At 38.3% G+C, this 20,513-nt stretch overlaps 1 protein-coding gene across 1 annotated transcript in view; it reads left to right on the top strand.

Moving 5' to 3' along the window:
* LOC124553232 (zinc finger protein 708-like) overlaps positions 1-20,513 on the top strand; it is a 121,342-nt gene that overhangs the window by 85,211 nt on the left and 15,618 nt on the right. Inside the window, exon 10 of the mRNA XM_047127122.1 lies at positions 3,558-3,806. Within this exon, the coding sequence (XP_046983078.1) occupies positions 3,558-3,806 (249 nt within the window). The remainder of the gene's footprint in view (positions 1-3,557; positions 3,807-20,513) is intronic.

Consider the following 20,513-nt stretch of genomic DNA (forward strand, 5'->3'; position numbering starts at 1 on the left):
CAGGCAGCGTATTTTCCTCGTCGTGTTGTGGCTGTCCAGCATGGCGTGTAGTTTGACAGTTGAAGATGTAATTCGTTGCGGGCGCCGATACCTTCTTCGTGTTCCATTGAACTCCCCATTGTGTGCTGGTCAGGTGGAGCGGAAGTTATCCTTTCGCTTGGTCCATTGACTGCCTGTCAGTTGGGTTGCCGTCGGTTTGAGAATTGTTGGGCCGACTGACTGTCTCACGTAAGTTGGCATTAGTGTTTGAGTTCCAGGCCGACCCCAGGAAATTTCTGAGCGCCGTTTGATGTGCTATTTTTTCTTATTTATCCTTGGTGTTTGTTTATGTATGGCTTCTAGCCGACTTTAAATTAAACTTGTTTTGCCCTTAAGGCGTGATATTGTTTGGGCCTTCAGCCTAATTTAGAGAAAAGTTTTGAGATAAGGCCGTCTGCCTTTTAAATTCAAATTTCTGTTTTTGAGTCTTAAGTTCTTGGCCTACAGCCGATTGTTTGCTGTTAAGGCATGAGATTGTTTTGACCTTCATCTTAATTTAGAGAAATGTTTTAAGCTGAGGCCTTCTGCTTTTTAAAATTCAAATTCTTGTTTTTGAGTCTTAAGTGGTTGGTCTTCAGCCGGTTTTAAATTAAAGTTGTTTTGCCCTTGAGGAGTGAGATTAAATGGCGTATTTAACCGGGAATTAAGTTCAAAAATTAATGTTGGCCTGCTCCGTTTTTAATGTTTCCTTTACTCTTGTAATGTTTGTAAAATGAATAAAGTAGTATGTTCGGGTGCAACTGACAGCGACTCGTTTTGGCCCCTCTCCACAAATTAAACTATCTGTCCTGTACTGCGGACATAGCAGGGGATCTCACTGGTAGCAGAGCATGATTTCGCTTGTGTTTGCTATTCCAGTTGCTGTCAGTCTCACTCTTGTTATGTTTTTGTGTTCTGTGGCACGATATTGTTTTGGCTGTTACTTGTTTCAGGTGTTTATCGTAATGGCAGTCAGACAGTGTCTGGGGATACGCGTGCTCAGAAAGGACCACCATGTTTACGAGTAGGCAATAAGGCGCCAACCGATTGAGGGCCGTGTTCCGGAGTTAGTAGCCCGTTTGCGTACTGCCGTTCTTCATCCGGTTGACGTCACGTCAGCGGTGGTGGGTGAGACAGGAGCAGCAACTGAATTTTTGTATGAGGCTGTTAGAGGCTTTGAGCAAACTATTGGTGTTTTGGAGGTAACCCAACCTAGTGACAGTTACCTGGAACGGGGGGTGCAGGCACAGTTAATTCATTTAACTAATCAGATAGCGGATTTAGGAACGTTAGCTTCGGAAGATCATCACCGGAAATTAACCGTTGGGTTGGGAATTTAGGTGAGCACATTACAGGTTAAGCTTGCGTGTTTGGAGTTGGATGGGAGGAGGATTGAAGATCGGGATTTGCGCTTTCAGGGAGAGGGTGAGAGCCAGCCCGGTGGGGTACTGTTGCATCCTCTCTTACATTAGCTGCTGTATTTGCCAAGTTGCCTAATCCTCTGGCCTATTTCTTCTGAGATATTACTGAATTGATTGTGGAGCGACTTGATGAAGCGGAAAAATTGTTATTGTTATTGGTTCGTTTAGAATAACAAATGGCTGCCTTTTGCATTCCACACCAAGTAATTTTGTCATCGTTGTACCCGTTAGCTAGAGGTGAGTTGCAGAAACTCCTCTCGCGAGCCATGGCGAAAGGGTTTTCCCTGCAGCAAGTAATGGAGCTGGTGATTAGGCAAAGGTTGACCACCGGAGTTCGTGAACAGTTAGAGTGTCGTTACATTTGGGAAGTACATGGTGTGAGGAGCTGTTACATCAGCCTCTTTGACATTGTTAATAGATTTACCTGAACAAGAGTTGGTCTCTGTTGTTCTTAGGGGAATGCGCGCGGCGGATTAGTCGCATTTTGTCTTCCAGAAGCAGCCTTCAACCTGGGAAGAGCTGCGTGACGTGGTGGTAACAGCATGTGCAATACCACTTGGTAACAATATACGTCACAAGGTTAAGGAGCAGGTCGTCAGCCCTGATTCCAGAGTATTTACATCCACTGAATCAAAAGGAATGATAATAAATCAAAGGCCGTATAGAATACCCCAGGCGCAGCAAGAATCACTACAAAAGGAAGTAGAAGGGATGTTAGCTGATGGGATAATATCCCATAGTACTAGCCCATGGAATTTCCAAATACTGGTATTGCCAAACAAACTAGATGCCAGTGGTCGGCAGAAATGGCGAATAGTAGCGGATTATAGGAAGTTAAACGACATTTCATTAAATATGGTTTATCCCCTTCCCAGGATAGATGAGATATTAGACAGCCTGAGAAAAGTGAAGTATTTTTTCATGCTAGATTTAGCGAAAGGATATTATCAAGTGTTGATAGACGAAAAGGGCCGAGAGAAAACGGTTTTTAGCACTCCCACAGGACATTATTAGTACAACAAAAATGGCCATGGGACTAAAAACCGCACCGTCGACGTTCCAGAGACTAATAAATAAGGTACTCAGTGGAGTACAAGGCAGCAGGGTTTTTACGTATTTACCTCGATGATATTGTGGTAGTGGGTGCAACGTTAGGAACATAATGTACACCTGGAAGAAGTATTCGAACATCTAAGACACGGAAACTTGAAATTACAAGTAGTTAAATGTGAGTCTCCAAGAAAAGAGGTAACTTTTCTGGGCCACGTCCTAAGTGCGTCAGGACTACAGCCAGATCCCGCAAAGATAGAAGCCATCAAAAAGTACCTACCGCCCAAGACAACAAAGCAATCGAAATCATATCTGGGGCTCATTGGATAATACAGGTGCTTTATAAGGAATTTTAGCGAAATGGCCAAACCGCTACATGATTTATTGAAGAATTCCATATGAGTGGGGATCGAGCCAAGAAGAGGCATTCCAGCAGTTGAAGGAAAAACTGATTAGTCCACCGATATTGCAATACCCGGATTTTGAAAAAGAATTTATAGTAACCAAGAACACCAGCAATCTAAGCCAGGGACAAATGGGAAAGGATTTACCCATAGCATTCATACTGTGAACAATAAATAAGGTGGAACAAAATTATAGTACAGTGGAACGAGAATTACTCGCCGTTGTATGGGCTGTGAAATATTTTGGGCCATATGTATTTGGTGGGACGATTAAAATCGTGACCGAACACAAGACACTTGTGTGATTAGGAAGTATATCAGATCCATCATCGAGATTAATGAAGTTCCGGTAGAAGCTAGAAGAATACAATTACCAAATACTGTACAAAGAAGTTCAAAAATGGTTCAAATGGCTCTGAGCACTGTGGGACTTAACTTCTGAGGTCATCAATCCCCTAGAACTTAGAAATACTTAAGCCTAACTAACCTAAGGGCGTCACATACATCCATGCCCCAGGCAGGATTCGAACCTGCAACCGTAGCGGTCGTGCGGTTCCAGACTGTAGCGCCTAGATCCGCTCGGCCACTTCGGCCGGCCGGTCCAAAGAGGGAAAACAAAATAAAGTAGTGGACACATTATCACGGATTAGGAGTATGTGAGAAGGAAAAACAGAGGCAGTGCCGAAGGCGGAAGACGAAGCACTGGAAGAAACAGAAATTGCGACCAAGGAGGCGCAAGAGGAACAAAAAGGCATAGAAGAGGCAGAGCAAGAAGCGGCGCCACCGATGGACTCAGAGATTGCATTGAGTCAGGAAGAGAAAATGGACTCAGCGATTGCGTTGAGTCAGGAAGAGAAAATGGATATTTTAAAGCAGATGCACGAGTCACCGATAGGAGCACATGAAGAAATGGGTAGGACATATGAGCGATTAAAAAGTACCGCAGTTGGCCTGGAATGGCAAATATCGAAAAATTTATACGTTCTTGCGAGAGTTGCCAGAAGACTAAGATAACACAGACGCAGACAAAACAGCCATTGGAGATAACGCCAACGCCAGAGTTTATTTTTGAGAATTGTGCCGTTGACGTAGTAGGTCCTATGACGCTATCGAATGTAGGAAACAGATCCATCCTGACATTCCAAGATTCTCTGACTAACTTTATTATAGCAGAACTAATAGAACGGCACGACGCGGATACAGTTGCAAGAAAACTAGTAGAAAGTGTAATTTTGAAATTCTGAATACCAACATCATTGCTAGACGGTATGGGAAGTAATTTCTTAAGAGAGACTATGTAGCAGGTTTACAAATTATTAAAGATTGAGAAAATACAGACAACCAGCTTCCATCCACAAATGAATGGGACCCTGGTGCCCACACATCGTACGCTAACGGAAATGTTAAGAAATTTCATAGTAAATAGTAATTAGATACCATTTGCAACTTTCGTATTCAACACGACGCCGCACAGTACAACAGGTTATACGCCTTTTGAATTTTTTTTGCGAGAAAGTGCAATATCCTAGGAATATTACAGAAGAAGCCAGAGAATATAATATAAAATTACAATGATTATGCGACAGAAATAAGGCAAAAGAGGCAGATATTACATCAAGAGGCCTGGGCTAACACGCAGAAACGTAAAGAACAAACTAAAGAACAATATGATAAGACATAGAATCCGAAAGTGTTTAGAAGGTATGACAGAGTACTTTTATTTGACGAAAGTGTAAGAAAAGGGCTTTCGAGGAAACTAGATAGTCAGTGGAGAGAACCATTCACTGTTATAGATGTAAAGGTGCCAAATGTAGTAATAAGGATAAAAGGACAGAAGTGTGTAAAGGTGCATGCAAATAGACTAAAAGAGTTCTTTTAGGTACAGATGATGGCAGCAAAGATTGGAGAGTAATAATAATCGGAAGCTTCACATTGGCCATTGTAACAGAAAACAAGGAGGTGCATGTTAGAGCTCATTTTAGTTTCGTTCTTCCACCTACGCTCAATGGAGCACGTTATCATGATTTCACACAGGATACTCTACCTGTGCTGCTAGAACATGTGCCTTTACAAGTACGACACAGCATGTGGTTCATGCACGATGGAACTCCTGCACATTTCAGTCGAAGCGTTCGTACGCTTCTCAACAACAGATTCGGTGACCGATGGATTGGTACAGGCGGACCAATTCCATGCCCTCCACGCTCTCCTGACCTCAGCCCTCTTGACTTTCATTTATGGGGGCATTTGAAAGCTCTTGTCTACGCAACCCCGGTACCAAATGTAGAGACTCTTCGAGCTAGTATTGTGGACGGCTGTGATACAATACGCCATTCTCCAGGGCTGCATCAGTGCATCAGGGATTCCATGAGACGGAGGGTGGATGCATGTATCCTCGCTAACGGAGGACATTTTGAACATTTCCTGTAACGAAGTGTTTGGAGTCATGCTGGTACGTTCTGTTGCTGTGTGTTTCCATTCCATCATTAATGTGATTTGAAGGGAAGTGATAAAATGAGCTCTAACATGGAAAGTAAGCGTTTCCGGACACATGTCCACATAACATATTTTCTTTCTTTGTGTGTGAGGAATGTTTCCTGAAAGTTTGGCCGTACCTTTTTGTAACGCCCTATATATAATAATAATCAAGGAACTGTACACCTATACAGCACAACGTGGCGAACAGTAAGTTATTTTAATTTGCAGGCATGGCACGATAAGTCTGAAAGCACAAATCAGGCATCCACAAGGCAATGGCAAATTGCATAAGGAAAATACAGAAGGCGAAACTAAGTACCGTAGAATGTGAGAATGCGAACCAAACCATCAGCTGGCATAGTGGGAAAAAAATGGAAGTGAGGGAGTTAATAAATCAGTTAGCCCGACATGAGGAAGGACTTACGAAACGAGGCATTTTGAATTTTTTCGGGGAAGCAAGTACACTGTTATTCAGTACATTAGATGAGGGAGACGTGTAATTTTTTAAAGCAAAGATAGATGTTCTGGAAGAACAGCAGCGAGAATTGTTAAGGCTATCAAAGGAACAAGTAGCGATTGTAAGGACATCATTAGTGAGGTTCGATCAGACAATAAATGCGGTAACTAAAAATGAGGAAATTATAGGAAATGGAATACATAAGTTGAGCAAAAATATAGAGCCGTTCGAAAATAGTACGAATTGGAAAATACCGCTAACATTGATTTTAGTAGCAATCACGGAACAGTTAGTTCAGCTAACGACGATGTTTAGTGAGTTAGAAACAGAATATGATCTCTTCATATTGGCAGTTGCAAATGCAATGAAAAAATTATTAGAGCCGCACTTAATAAATCCTATTCAAGTGGTAAAGTATTTGGGGCTAATTAAGAATGAGTTGAGAGATAAAAGGTTTCCGATCGAACTCACTGAACACCATGGGTATCAGCTATTATATGTAATAGATTTAGATGTATTTTTAGCCAGCAGTACATTAAGTAATGTATTAAATGTACCATTAGAGGATAGCAATGAGTACTCTTTATATAAATATGGTCTTTACTTGCAGACTATGATAGTAATAAGAGGTTATTTACATATGTCACCCCAGAGAAAGAGTTTCTTATAACTGATGATGGAAAGAGGCAATGCGCACAAATGGCAGGAGACCAACTTGTGTGTGAAACGATAACCATGAAGCACCAAAAATGTAAACATAATTTTGTATTCATTTCGACATATGACCATGAGATGTGTGAAGTCAGAATGCTTCAGTCAGTTAGGACAATACCGAAAGATTGGAAACTGAAATATGTTATATTGAACGAAAGTATCTGGACGCAGATATGGAGAAACGAATGATTATTCGTAGTCCCAAAAGAGGAATGGTTGACTATACTATGTAATGACTTGCCACCCTCTGATCTCATAAAAAGAGGAACAGGAAATTTAAGTTTTAAGAGCGAATTCAGAGGATATGGTGCTCAGACAATGTTACAATCAGAGGGGATAGTTCTTACCAATAGTTGTGTAAAAGATATAGTCCCACCTGTAAGTATAGATATTGATTGTTGTACACTGGAAGATGAGAAACAAAAGGGGTCAGAAATACGAGTGATGTTACCACTGGAGCATATAGTACATCATTTAAATGAATTAAAAGCAGCAGGACATAAGATAGACGACCTGCACAACGAAATAGAATAACAACAGTGGACCAACTTCCGAAGATGCTCAAGGGTACATATTCCATGTGGGGATACATGTGATCTGTAACAATAGTTTTAATTATTTCTATCTGTTGTTTGTGTATATATTGCAAATGTTGTCGAAAATGTGGATGACACATGTGTGAAATAAGTGGAAGATGTGCGAAAATTTGTGTAGCAAACAGTGTTATAAGCAGGAGCCCAAAATGGGAAATAGTAAGGAATAAGCACGCACAGGCCTCTGAACCTGAGTATGAAGCAGAAGACGAACTACACACCTTAAGTTACTCAATCACTCCAGTTAACAGAGCATGCAGAGAGAGAGAGAAATCAATCACCAAACATGTCCAAAGCATCAAGAGCAACCACCCCCATGGAGGAATCGCCAAGAACATGCACAGGTAAAAGATAAATAGACCTGTAAATTGTAGAAATAAAGTGTATTGTGTAGGTATTATGTAAGGAAGTGTCCACTGAAAGAGTAAAAGGAAAATGTGTAAAAATAAAAATTAAATTGATATGTATTTAAAAGGAAATGGTAACAGCTGAAAATTGTATATAGGAAAGTGATGACTGCAAAAGAGCATTCAATTTTAAATGTTGTAAAATTATGTGTGAGTGAATTTTTATGTGTCCAATCAGTGTTAATGGACGCCATGTCTTTTGATGAATCGATATTGTTAGAATGTATAAAGCTAATAAACAAAAGAGAAATGTTCCGCTAGCAGTGAAACAGAGGTTTCAGAAATTTTATAACTTATGAGGTCAGAGTTTATAAAATTTCCCCTGGAGGAGAGAGGTGTTGCGAATCTCAATCAGTGACGATTATAAATTAAATGTATTATTACTTATTCAGCTGGAAAAGCATCTAGGCTCTGACCTACGCCAATGAAGTGGCGCCAGGAGACAACGTTACGTGACTAAATGACCACTGTGGCCAGACGCAAAACAGGGATCCAAGTAGCTTTCACACATCACATGATGATGGAAATACACCAAAAAAGTGGTCAGCCTCTCGGAAGGAGATGTAGTATGTTCTAGAAGCTTTCTGTGACGCACGAAAGCAGTATAAATAGGGGGTCAGGAGGACCCTGTAGTCAGTCGAGATCAGCTGGGTATAACGACGCAAGCTCAGTGTCATTCTACGGCAGACTTGGGAACTGAGTACGATTCGCAGCCTCAGCTCCGTAGCATTCAGGGAGATGGATTCCAGATAAAGGGGTTCAACTGATAAAATTATTGCAAGGCAGTGCCAGTAGGACTTTTCAGTTGTCAAGCTATAGGAATCTTATGAATTCTGCCCTGAATAAGTAACCACTCCTCACCGAGTTATGTATCCTTCTTAGCAATAGCTTACTCCTTCTAGAGGTCGGAGTTGCAGAACCTGCTCGCACCTCCTTCCACTCTTCGAGAAGATCGAATGACGTAACACCCCTAAGTATAACACTTGTCGATCTAACTACCTCTCGGGACATGACAAATCTTAGTAGCTGTCTAAGATTGTTTGGAGATGATGCTGTCATTTCCCAGCTTGTAAAGTCATCAGATTACCAAAGAGAAATGCCAAATGCTTTAGATAAGATATCTGTATGGTGCGAAAAGGGGCAATTGACCGTGAATAAAGAAAAGTGTGAAGTTATTCAGATGGGTACTAAAAGAAATCCACTAAATTTAGATTATGCGATAAGTCACACAAATCTGAATGCTGTACTTTCAACCAAATACTTAGGGATTACAATTATAAATAACTTAACTGAAACGATCACATAGGTAATATTGTGGGTAGAGCAAACCAAAGAATGTGATTCATTGGCAAAACACTTAGGAGGGGCAAAGTTCTACTAAAGAGACTGCTTACACCACGCTTATCCACCCTATTCTGGAGTATTGCTGTGCAGTGTGGGATCCGCATCAGGTGGGTCTGACAGATGACATCAAAAAAGTACAAAGAAGGGAGGCTCGTTTTGTATTATCGCGAAATACGGGAGGTAGTGCCATAGACGTGATACGTGAACTGGAGTGGCAATCATTAGAACAAAGGCGTTTTTCATTGCGACGGGATCTTCTCATGAAATTTCAATAACCAGTTTTCTCCTCTGATTCCGAAATCATTCTGTTGGCACCCACCTACATAGGGAGAAATAATCATCACGTTAAAATAAGAGAAATCAGGGCTCACACAGAAAAATTTAAGTGCTCATTGTTCCCATGAGCCATTCAAGAGTGGAATGGTAAAGAGACAACTTGCAGGTGATTCATTGAACCGTCTGCCAGGCACTTTATTGTGAGTAGCAGAGTAATCACGTAGACGTTGATGTAGAGACCATTGCTAGGTTCTTTATTCTGACACTGTATTCAGATATTTTGAATTATGGAGGACGTAACTTCACTTTCGCCATTCAGTACGGTGACAAGCAATGTGATATCATGTTGATGTTCCATCTAGTTTGTAGATGTTACTATTTAACCACTGCACTGCCAGCAACTATTTTCCATTCTAGTGATGTGAAGCATTAATCAATCAAAGCTATCAATTCCTGAAAGACAAATTAAGCTTCTACCAAGGTATAGTCTCACAAGGGGACGTTATTGACTCCTCTGTGCTCTTCCATTTTCTTTTATTTATAGGACTGAAGCTCAGTCATCAGACATTAGTTTCCTAAAACAGTATGACTCAAACTTGAAATAATCGCTTCTGAAGAATAGAAGATTTCTAAATGCAAAACATTTGAATTTTATTAAAGTAGCCATTGCTAACTGTGAGTGTAGTGTGGAAGTTTGTTAACTGCAAAGTTTCTGATTCAAATGTCGATAGCAGCAACACTTTCTTTCTTATTTATTTAAATTCTGTGTTTATCGAGAAGTAGAAATGTTAAGTAAGGAATACTGATTTACGATTTATTTAAAAACAACATTTTTCATTTTTGTTACTAAATACATGAAAATGTCAATATTCACAATAAGTAAGAATCTGGTGTAAAAATGCAAATCGTTAAGTAGGATATAAAAGACTTCCCTGTTTCTGCAGATTGAGTAGTATTGTTGCTATATATAATATTTTAAACAATAAGGAATTTTGCATGTCTCTCAGCTTTTAATTTACTTGATATTTTACATGTTCTAGCAAGCTACTTTATAGTTACCAGACGTTTACACTATGCATTCAATTACCACTTATTTTGTTAATTTATTCTACATTTTATACTTTACTGCGTTTGGAAAACTTCTACCCTTCAAAAGTATTTATTTCGAGTTTGTTTTAGAATTGTGTCATACTCCTTTTAGAAACTGTTGTCCAATCTTACAAGTATAGAGAAAATTGTAGAGGGCAGAGTAGTCTGCAAGGCCCCCTTGTTAGCTAAGTAGCAGCAGCTTCACATATCATAGTAAACACTCATTATAAAATATAAATCTGATGAATAGTGCACTGAGTGAGGTGGATCAGTTGTTAGCACACTGGACGCAGATCTGGGAGGACAATAGTTAAAACTGGCCTCTGACCATCCTGATCTAAGTTTTCCATGATTTCCCTAAATCACCTCAGACAAGTGCCAGGATGGTTCCTGCGAAAGAGCACAGCTGGCTTTCTTCCCCATCCTTTCCTAATCACATGGGACTGAGGACCTCATTGTTTGGTCTCATCTCCTAAATCAATCAACCAACCGTCAAATAATGCAGCCCTCTAGCAATATTTTTGAATGCACAGGAGACAGCACTTGAAAGGAAATACAAGTGACATACAAGCAAGCAATTTTTCCTTCCAAAGCTGTTCTTCACCATCATCTGCAACAAACAATGGTACCTACTAGATGGGGATTTCTCCTGCATACCCAGTTCCTAACAGACTAAACACAAGCAGCATAACATTTATTCTTTTAGGTTTCCAGTGCCCATAGATACAAACAGCTATGACACAGGTAGCAGTCTCTGATGCAAAAGGTCTGGTGGTGGCGAAAGCACATGGAAAACTGTGTGGCAATTGTATCTGTGCCATTTACATCACGGTGGCATCAGAAGGCAATGTGGAGCTGGCTGCAGTGCCATCATGTGCAGTGGCAACTGAACATTAACAAACTCTTAACCTGAAGCTGTATTTACAGTGGCGCAAATCCGAGCAGAACAAGTGAACAACCATTTGCAGACAATTAAACAGTGTTTACTACCATTTGTTTATGCATGTTCTAACCACTGTTTAATATATTGTTAATAGTGAACTCAAGAAAAAACGCCTTTACATAGCAATCGAAATGCAAAAAGGATTATTTTTACAAAAATTAAGGTAATTTTATAGCAGTGGTGATAGAAAGTAAAATAGTATTACTACTGTCTTCTTGGCAATAATATCCAGGGGTTCAAATGTTTGATATAATTTTTCAGTAATCAGATCCATATCAAGACTGAAACACCATTTATATGTTGCACTTGTGAATTTACAACGATGATTTTCTTTCATGACATTGATAGATAAGTTTTTAGGGTCACAGATAAAATTTTGCTTATCTCTTAATTCAGTAGTAGAACAATTACACATGACTGACTCATTCCAGATAACTAACTGGGTATGTAAGGGTTGGTCTCATGTTGCTTGTACCAAAGTGGAAGATATGTATGTGTATCAGAACTGCGAATCTGAACAGAACTTAAGATATGCATTAATCTTCTATTTAACTGACTCATGAACATTTAATCATAATGCCTGGATCTATTCAGTATTATTAACACTTGCTTCAGTTAATTTGAAAGTTGCAAAGTTTTATATTTTCCGCCATTTATTGGTGTTTTCTTATTGTTTTGTAATGGCAATTTACTTTAAGCTACTCTATAAATATTTTATTTGACAAAATGAAGTTTTACATATTATGTTACTTTTGTAGCTTACTAGTGTCACTAATGTCCCCAGTAACAGGGACAAAAGTAACACATACATTGATGCTTTAAAATTAATTTCACAAAGCAAAATGTGTGAAATTTGGGGAAACTAAATGCAGTCGTGTTAGGAAAGCCCTGCAGAACATGTACAGTAGTCCCTTTTGTTACATACATTTAGAGGGACCTAATAAAAAATGCAATATTTAAAATATAACTTTTGTCCCCTGTCTCCCCTATACAAATTCATAAAATTGTGTCACATACGGACAGTTCAGTAAAAGATGTAAGGATGATCATCAACAAAATACTGCAAATAACAAAGAACACATTAAATAATTTACTATTATAGTTCATTTTAGATTACTACAGATGTGTTAAAAGTGGAAGAGGCAATTCAGACTACCAGAAAGAGAAACATTTTACAGAAAAGTAAGCTATATACAGCTGCTTGAGGAGTTGCTCTATGGTAAGAAAAAAGAGCGAAAATTAGGTAATAAACTGTCTCGACTAGAAAATAGGTGAATACCTAAATAGGTTCCACAGTAGTCTCAGAAGTTTGCTTGTACCTTATTGTATCCAACAGCTAAGTTTCACAAAGGTTTGCCTTGTTCATTTAAATTACAACAGTAAACCTTCCTAATATTATTTCAATTGCAACATCATCCATATTATTTTATTCATTTTCTAGTTTTACACTGAGTTTCACATTGTTTTCGTCTCTAATATATCAGGCAGTTTTGGCAAAACCGTAATCAGATGTAACTTATCTACAACATTAATTTATTCTACACTTCAGGCATATAGCAATCGTAACTTCCTAATCCCAGTCACATACCATTATTCCAAATCTATTAACTGACCAGATTCATTTGCTGCAACACCACCAGACTTACAAATAACATATTGCCAAATTGTCTCAGCATTGACAGACAAAATATTTCAAGTGATAGCACAAAATCAACTTATACTCTGCCCAAACGTACACTAAGTTGACACAATGAACACTACCATTGTCATCATCTCCATCAAAATGACAATTACAAATCATTATTTCAAATCACACCACCATATAAACATATACCACATAATATATCTACATAACTTCACAAAACTCTAAGACCCTCAAAATAATACCAAAGTTAGAAAGTTGTTCTGGTCATAGCTTACATACAACATTTGTGATGACGTAGCACTTACATGAAACAACCGTATCAACTCTTCTTAAAAGATGCTCACATAAGTTGCAATATAACATATAATTTTACAATTTTTCTTTGAAAAACTGTGAAAAGTAATTACTTTTCATAAATTAACACTTATCTCCAATTGCTACAGGGATAAGAAACAGAGTTAACACAATTTGCAAAACTGTAGCTCAGAGAGATCCATAATCAGGTTTCCTCATTAATGTGTCAGATGTTACTTCAGTATCCAGGTTTATGGGTGACTACGCCCACAATATTATGCTAAAACAGCAAAAAGTATGAAATCCAGTCTTTCAGCAAATAGTTCAACAGAAAACCAATTTCAAAACAAATGGACAGTAGTTCCCTAACCAAGGTTAATAAGTGTACACATTTTCATCTCTTTACTCAAACAGTTTTTCAAAAACATGTAAGGTGCTCTCTACCTGCAAGTTATTCGCAAGAAAAAAACTCATTCTGAAAATGCAAAATTTCTCCAAATCCACTTGCACTTCTTTAAAATAGTGTGAATCTAATATTTCATGAACCCTTTTTTAAATATGGTAATCATTTCGTCTTATAAATCCTTGACTTCAGAAAAAAACAAAATATAGAGAGAAATAAAAATTATTACTTTATACAGCAGCATTTTCAATCATATATAATAAGAACATTCCCTTTCCAAAAATATGAGTTTATTTCTCTTTAAGCAAACACAACATGTAAATGATTTTTTCCCTGTCCTCTAAGATCGCATTATAATTTTAACTATTCTTAATCTCCAGTAAAGATAATTCCTAGCTAAGACAGACTGAAGTAGAAGATTACATTTAAAGCTCAACGGAAGAATAAGAGAAAAGGTGTAGCAGGGTAGGGTGAAAACTTCAGAAGTAATGCTGCTTTGTCTGGGGCCATACATTTACCACACTCATGTCATGGTCACAGTTTCATGACTCGGTGGGAACATAATCATTAATATTAATACATAGCATCACTTGCCCCCAAAGCTTCTGTTTAAATCTCTGTTATGACTCCAATAGTGTAAGTTAGTTTTAACACTTCCAACTCAAAATCTTTGCAACATATTGCAGAGAAATGAACTTTAACATTCGTTTGACTGTACCCTTTGTAAACTTGCACATATATGTAACATAGTCTCTCATAAATTTCTCTGTGACATAGTTTTCAGCATTTTCAAACTATTATCACAGTAAATACTGCAAAAAGCGCTATAATGAGCCAAAACTTTGTTAACATGTGAGTGAGTCTATACAAAAATATTTTCGTCTTTTATTCTACAGATATTTTTTAAAAAATGTAACGCTGCAAGTTTCTAACATTTGTTTGGGAAAATCTTCTTTATTAAAGTTCGGCAAATTCCACGTAATATTTTGCTATTTTCGACAAGAAGTTGAAATTGATGAAACTGTGTTTCAGGCGTCATACTACAACTCAAAATTTCGTCTTGTTCTACAGAAGTACTATTGATTACTTCAACTGAATTTTCTCCTCCAAAAATAAAACAATCATCACTGACATTGCTATTAGTGTTCCTAACTCTTGCATTATTGAATCCGATTTTTGGTACACTCATTCAAATGTAACATTTTATCACAATAAATTTCAATTTAACTTTCTATTTTTGTGATTCTTTGATTGATTTCCTTCCTATACATTCACAATTTATCAGTGTTTTCTGCTAACTGCAACTGCAGTTTTCCATTGATTTCTAGTAAGCAAGGTGGCGCATTTCTCAGCACACTGGACACAGGTTTGAGAGAAAGTCAGTCAGATCTTTATAAATTCACCAAGATTTAAGTTTTCTTTGATTTCCCTAAAGCGCTGCAGGCAGATGCTTGGATGGTTTCTTTGAAAGGGCATGGCCAATTTCCCTCCTCAACCTTGAAAAATTTAGAACGTGTGCTATATTACTAACGACCTCAACGTCGATGGGCACGAAACCCTAGTCTTCCTCCCTTCCTTCCTTCATTGCTTTCTTTAAGTTTTGCATCTAAATTTTGAACTATTTGAATGTTCTTTTCTTAAAGTTTTGAATATAATTGTTCGCCAACATCTTGCATTAATCTTGCTTCCATCTTTTCCAACTGAGCTATTAACGTTCTCATTATTCCTTCTAAATCTTGAGTTTTTATCTCGATTTTGCACATCTGTCGCCATCCCACTGTTACTGAGAGTATCTTTCCACCACAGATTTCGTCATTAGCGTTTCCTTTTATTTCTCATAGATAAAACAACGACAAATAAAGTATTTGATAACACTGAACTATTTAAGAAGTATTGTTGGCTGTATTTATCTCCACGTGCTACAGTTCAATTCAGCTATTGCTTTCGTTAGTGTGATCTATTCTCAATTTCTCTAGAAATTTGAATGATCCAAGTCCCTCATTATTCTGCATTTGTCATCTACCGTTCTTTACACATTTTGGACACTGTTTCACTGCTGAAAAACATTGCAGTCTATGGTTTTACGTTGTGGGTTAAAGAAGTTTAATAGTATCAGTAAGAGAACATAAAGTAATTGTATTACTAATCTTCCATGAGAGAATGTAATGTAATTGTGGTACTCATCTTCTTCCTGGCAAGAGAGTCTATAGCCTCCAATAGAGCATATCAGTTTTCCTATAGGCAGGTCCAGGTTGTAGATCGAGACTGAAACGTCAATTATGTGGTGCACTTTTATATTTATTTCAACTTTCTACAATTACAGAGAAGATATCACACATCTTGTAATGTACTCACAGAACAGTTACACCATGATTAACTAATTCAGGTAACTAACAAATTACCAGCATGTCATTATTTCACTATCACAGATCCAAAGACGTTTCTGTAGCAGAGATGTACAGATGTAACAAAAATGTATGGCACAAAGTGCAGGACACATCCCACACATATAAGAAGAAATTATGTTATATGAACATGGGTCAGGAAACTTTGTTTCTATATTATAGCTCTTTTTCTCCAACTCCATAATCAAGGAATATACACGAGAACATATCATTAGAATCATGGGGAACATGAGCTCTTTGTGATATCTGGTTACATTTCGCATTACCAGTGTTTTGTTTTACATGTCCCTGTTGCCATGCTACATACGTCATTGCTTATTTACAGGTAACAGTTGTTCCAGAGATCAGTACAAACATACTGTCTGCTGGTTAGAGATAATCACAGACTTGGTTCATGCAGTGGCAGTGTACCCAAATGCCGCATTTGATGTATGGAATGCTGCTTGCACTCAACATTTGTACTGGGAGGGATTTTTCAGGATGAAGGTGCCCCAACAGAAAACGTTTGAAACAATGGGTCGTCACCTTACGGAACATGGAACATTTAAGCCTGATACTCGCTATGGGGGGGGGGGGGGAGGCCTAGAAAGATGAGGACACTACTACAGGTGGTGGGTGTCAATTCTTCATGCAGTTGACAACGACAAGTCAGTACAAGACGTATAGCTGCACCACTGAATGTTGGCCACATGACTGTCTGGCGAGCGTTACACGTGGACCATCTTAATCCACACCATTTACAGTGTGTGCAGACACTATCATCAGCTGATATTCCTGCAAAGGGTAGCCTTCTAAAAATGGTTTATTCAACAAAGAATCAACCCTAATTTTAGTCAACCGTGCTGTTCACAGATGAGGCGTCGTTTGAACTACATCAGATTTTGAATTTTTTCAATTGGCATGTACGGGCAAATGTCACTCCTCATGCAACCGTAGAAGCAAGTCATCAACAAAGATTTTTTGTCAATGTTGGGCCAGCATTGTTGGTGACTGTTTGGGAGGACATCATTTTCTTCCACTCAGGCTCAATAGACAAATTTATCATAATTTTTTAGGGAATGTTCTATCTGATCTGCTAGCAGATGTGCCTTTAGCTGTGTGACAAAACGTATAATGCATACACGATGGAGCACTTCCTCATTATAGTGTTAATGTCCGCTGGCTTTTACTTCTACATAACAGACTTGGTGAGAGATGGTTAGGTAGTAAGTAACATGGCTTCCATGCTCTCCAGAGATAAACCAACTGGACTTTTATTTGTGGGGGCTTTTGAATGAAAGCGCTCAGCTCTTGTGAATGGAACCCCAGTACAATATGTTCAAGGACTCCATGCATGTACTATGGAAGGCTGTGAAACCAGACGCTATACTCCAGGGATACAGCAGCGCATTTAAGATACTGTAAAATGAGGGGTTGATGCATGTTTTAATGCCCATGGAGCACTTATTTAACATGCCCTGCGAGAAAGACTAGCGTGCAGTATGCTAGTGTGTCCTATTCACATGTGGTTCTCGTGATTAATTAGTTGGAGAAAATGAGTTGTAACATGGAAACAAAGCGTTACCTGACCTATGTTCCTATAACATAATTTCTTTATCTATATGTGAGGAATGTGTCCTACAATTTCTGCCATACATTATTGTTACACCAAGTACCATATTAAGTATTTACATCGCAAATGTTTACCGTGTTTTTTAATATTGACAACAAAAATGGGACTGCTGTGTTAATCTGCCACATTTCAATTATTTCTAACTCACACAAATGATTTGACTTATTTTTATGCAAGCAGGATGACTAACTGTCTCAGATGTACATATTATGGAATTAATGTTCTTATTATATTTAAACAGGATAAATAAAAGGTAACAACTGAAAATTACGCTAATAAACAAAGTTTCCCAGCAAAAACCAAGTATCACTTAAATATGAATAAAAGTGGCGTTGGTCTTAAAAATAGGGAAATTGACATCATTACATTTAATTTATATCACAGACTATCAACCATGGATCGCTACACTGTGAAGAAACAGTTACACTGAATGAAACAGAATCTAACACAAGAGAAGCAGCACAGCATACCAAACCCAAATGTCCTGCATTATTGTTGTTTGAGCACTAATAACCTCCACACAAATTTCACTAGACACATAACCAGTTATAGCCATGACAGAAAACTCTCATATCTGGAGAGGATTATTCTACAGGGCGAGTGTGCTGCTTTTGATGAAGCAAACAACCTTCACTGTATTTATTCCAAAACTTTGTACTTATACTGGTGTGCAAAGCTTATGGACGAAACTCACTTTTGCATGATGCATCACAGTCGAGCAATGTAGCTTGAGGAAAGATGAACCACACAGAGGGAAAACTGCTACAGTTTGGTACAGAAAGTAACTGAAAGCAATACGAATGAGACGCACAGAAATGACACTTTTATTCATGGACATTAATTACACTGAAGTCACCACGATTAATGGTGGTCCCTGAACAACACGAAAGGTAAGACATCATTCTTAATATGATCACCTCAGATGCTGGTTAGGAGCTGCTGGTGTCACACACAGTACAGCTTTCTTACTATTGATAAATCAAGGAAACTAAATGATGGTAGGTATAGACGCAGTTTTTAGGAGTTTCTATATATACAGCTATGAAAATAGCGATGAGTATGTTAGTATACATCATGTCATGGACAAGTTCACGCGTATGTCAGGCACTCAGTGCAAGAGAATAGGTGTGCATAGACAGAGAATGGGTCTGAACATAATGGAGAATTTCAGTCTCTCAGACGTTAAGTTAAAGAGCTAGAGACATATGTCCAGACCCTTTTGAGACTGATCGATGAATTAGATGCTAGGGTTAAGGAACTAGAGATGTACACCTGCATCATTTTGAGAAAGAAAGTAGATGACTAAGCTGTAAAGGTTGATGGAATTGAAAAACAAACTACATGACTTAACTGTAAAGGCTGAGTGAAATATATATAAGGTGCAGCATGTGAAGCAGCCTGCTTATCATACAGCAAAATGTCGAATAAACATGAGGTCATCACTGAATAGTTTAAGTTGCTAAGGTTAGGATATTTAAAGCGAAAGCTGACACCATGAGAAATGTTTAAATTAGTTACTGAATCTCTCGATGCACTCTCAATGAACTTACACAGCAGCGACGATGATCGTACTGCAGCTTTCATTAACCATCACAGAAATGCTAAGATAGACCAAACATTCCATGTCAGTGGAGAAAAACCATACATGTTGGGGGCGCAGCCCATAACTTTAAATGAAAAAAAAAAAACAATACAGATATGGGATAGGGAATTTCAAAGAACACCAGTATACTGAACCTCATTTTCCTAAAACCATCAGAAACAGTAAAATTTTTACCTCCAGATCTGGTGGTGTAATGTCAAATACTACGTTTGACTGGTGTACACAGGAAAGCAGGAAACCAATGCAGTGCGAAATACAGAGACATTATAAAACCGTTATCATTAGATGGTCGGTATAGGAGTGGTGATGATGTTGACATTCGGCATGAAAGAGTCAACAATCATTCCCCTCAGTATATATACTTTGATGGTCCCAATGAGATAATAGATCGATCACGACTGCTCATGGTGTCAGTTGCTGTGGACAGTACCACTCATTCAAATGAGGTTGTCTCACTAATTTCAGAGCTTAGAGAGATAGGTAATTGAATGAGTATGGAGATGGTAGTTTGAGAATTGCAAAAACCAGCATGCAAAACATATCATCATAGGCATGTAATGATTAAAGGTTTGGATGACTTATAGCAGGCTGATCTTGTAGATATGTGGAAATATTCACATGAGAGTAATCGATTCCAATATATAATGGTTATTGATAAGTATCCATAATTTTCCTGTTCAAACAAAAATGGGGAGAATGTTGCGGAGGTATATGAGAGTTTGTTGGAGATGGGGATGAATCGATATCTTGGTAACCTCCAAACCGATGATATTGCAGTGTTTTGCAACAGGTATTTCATGACCATGATGCAGCGGTATGGAATACATCACTACCCAACATTCACCTATCTGAAGACGAGTATCATGGAAAGCTGAATAGAACAATAAAAGTTCAAATGTGGATGCGTTTTAATCTTCGCAGCTGGCAAAAATGGACAGATATCCTTCCAGAAAAAATTGCACAGTATAATCGAAGGAAACATTGTACAATAAAGATAAGATCAATCAAAGAAACTTCCTGGTAGATTGAAAAGTATGTGCCAAACCAAGACTCGAGTCCAGAACGCTTGCCTTTTGCTGCAAAATGCTCTGCTGGAAAGTGCTGAGCTACCCAAGCACGACTCGCTACCAGTTCTCACACTTTTACTTCTGCCAGTACCTCATCTGCTACCTTCCAACCATCACAGAAGGCAAAGGTCGCAAGTTCGAGTGTCGGTCTGACACACAGTTCTAATGTGCCAGGAAGCTTCATGTCAGCACACACTCCACTACAGAGTGAAAATTTCATTCTGAGACTAATCCATTTTCATGATAATGAACTCATAGATAAGGTGTACTATAGTATTAAAATGCTAGAT

The sequence above is a fragment of the Schistocerca americana genome, chromosome 11, assembly GCF_021461395.2.
Source record: "Schistocerca americana isolate TAMUIC-IGC-003095 chromosome 11, iqSchAmer2.1, whole genome shotgun sequence".
NCBI lineage: Eukaryota > Metazoa > Arthropoda > Insecta > Orthoptera > Acrididae > Schistocerca > Schistocerca americana.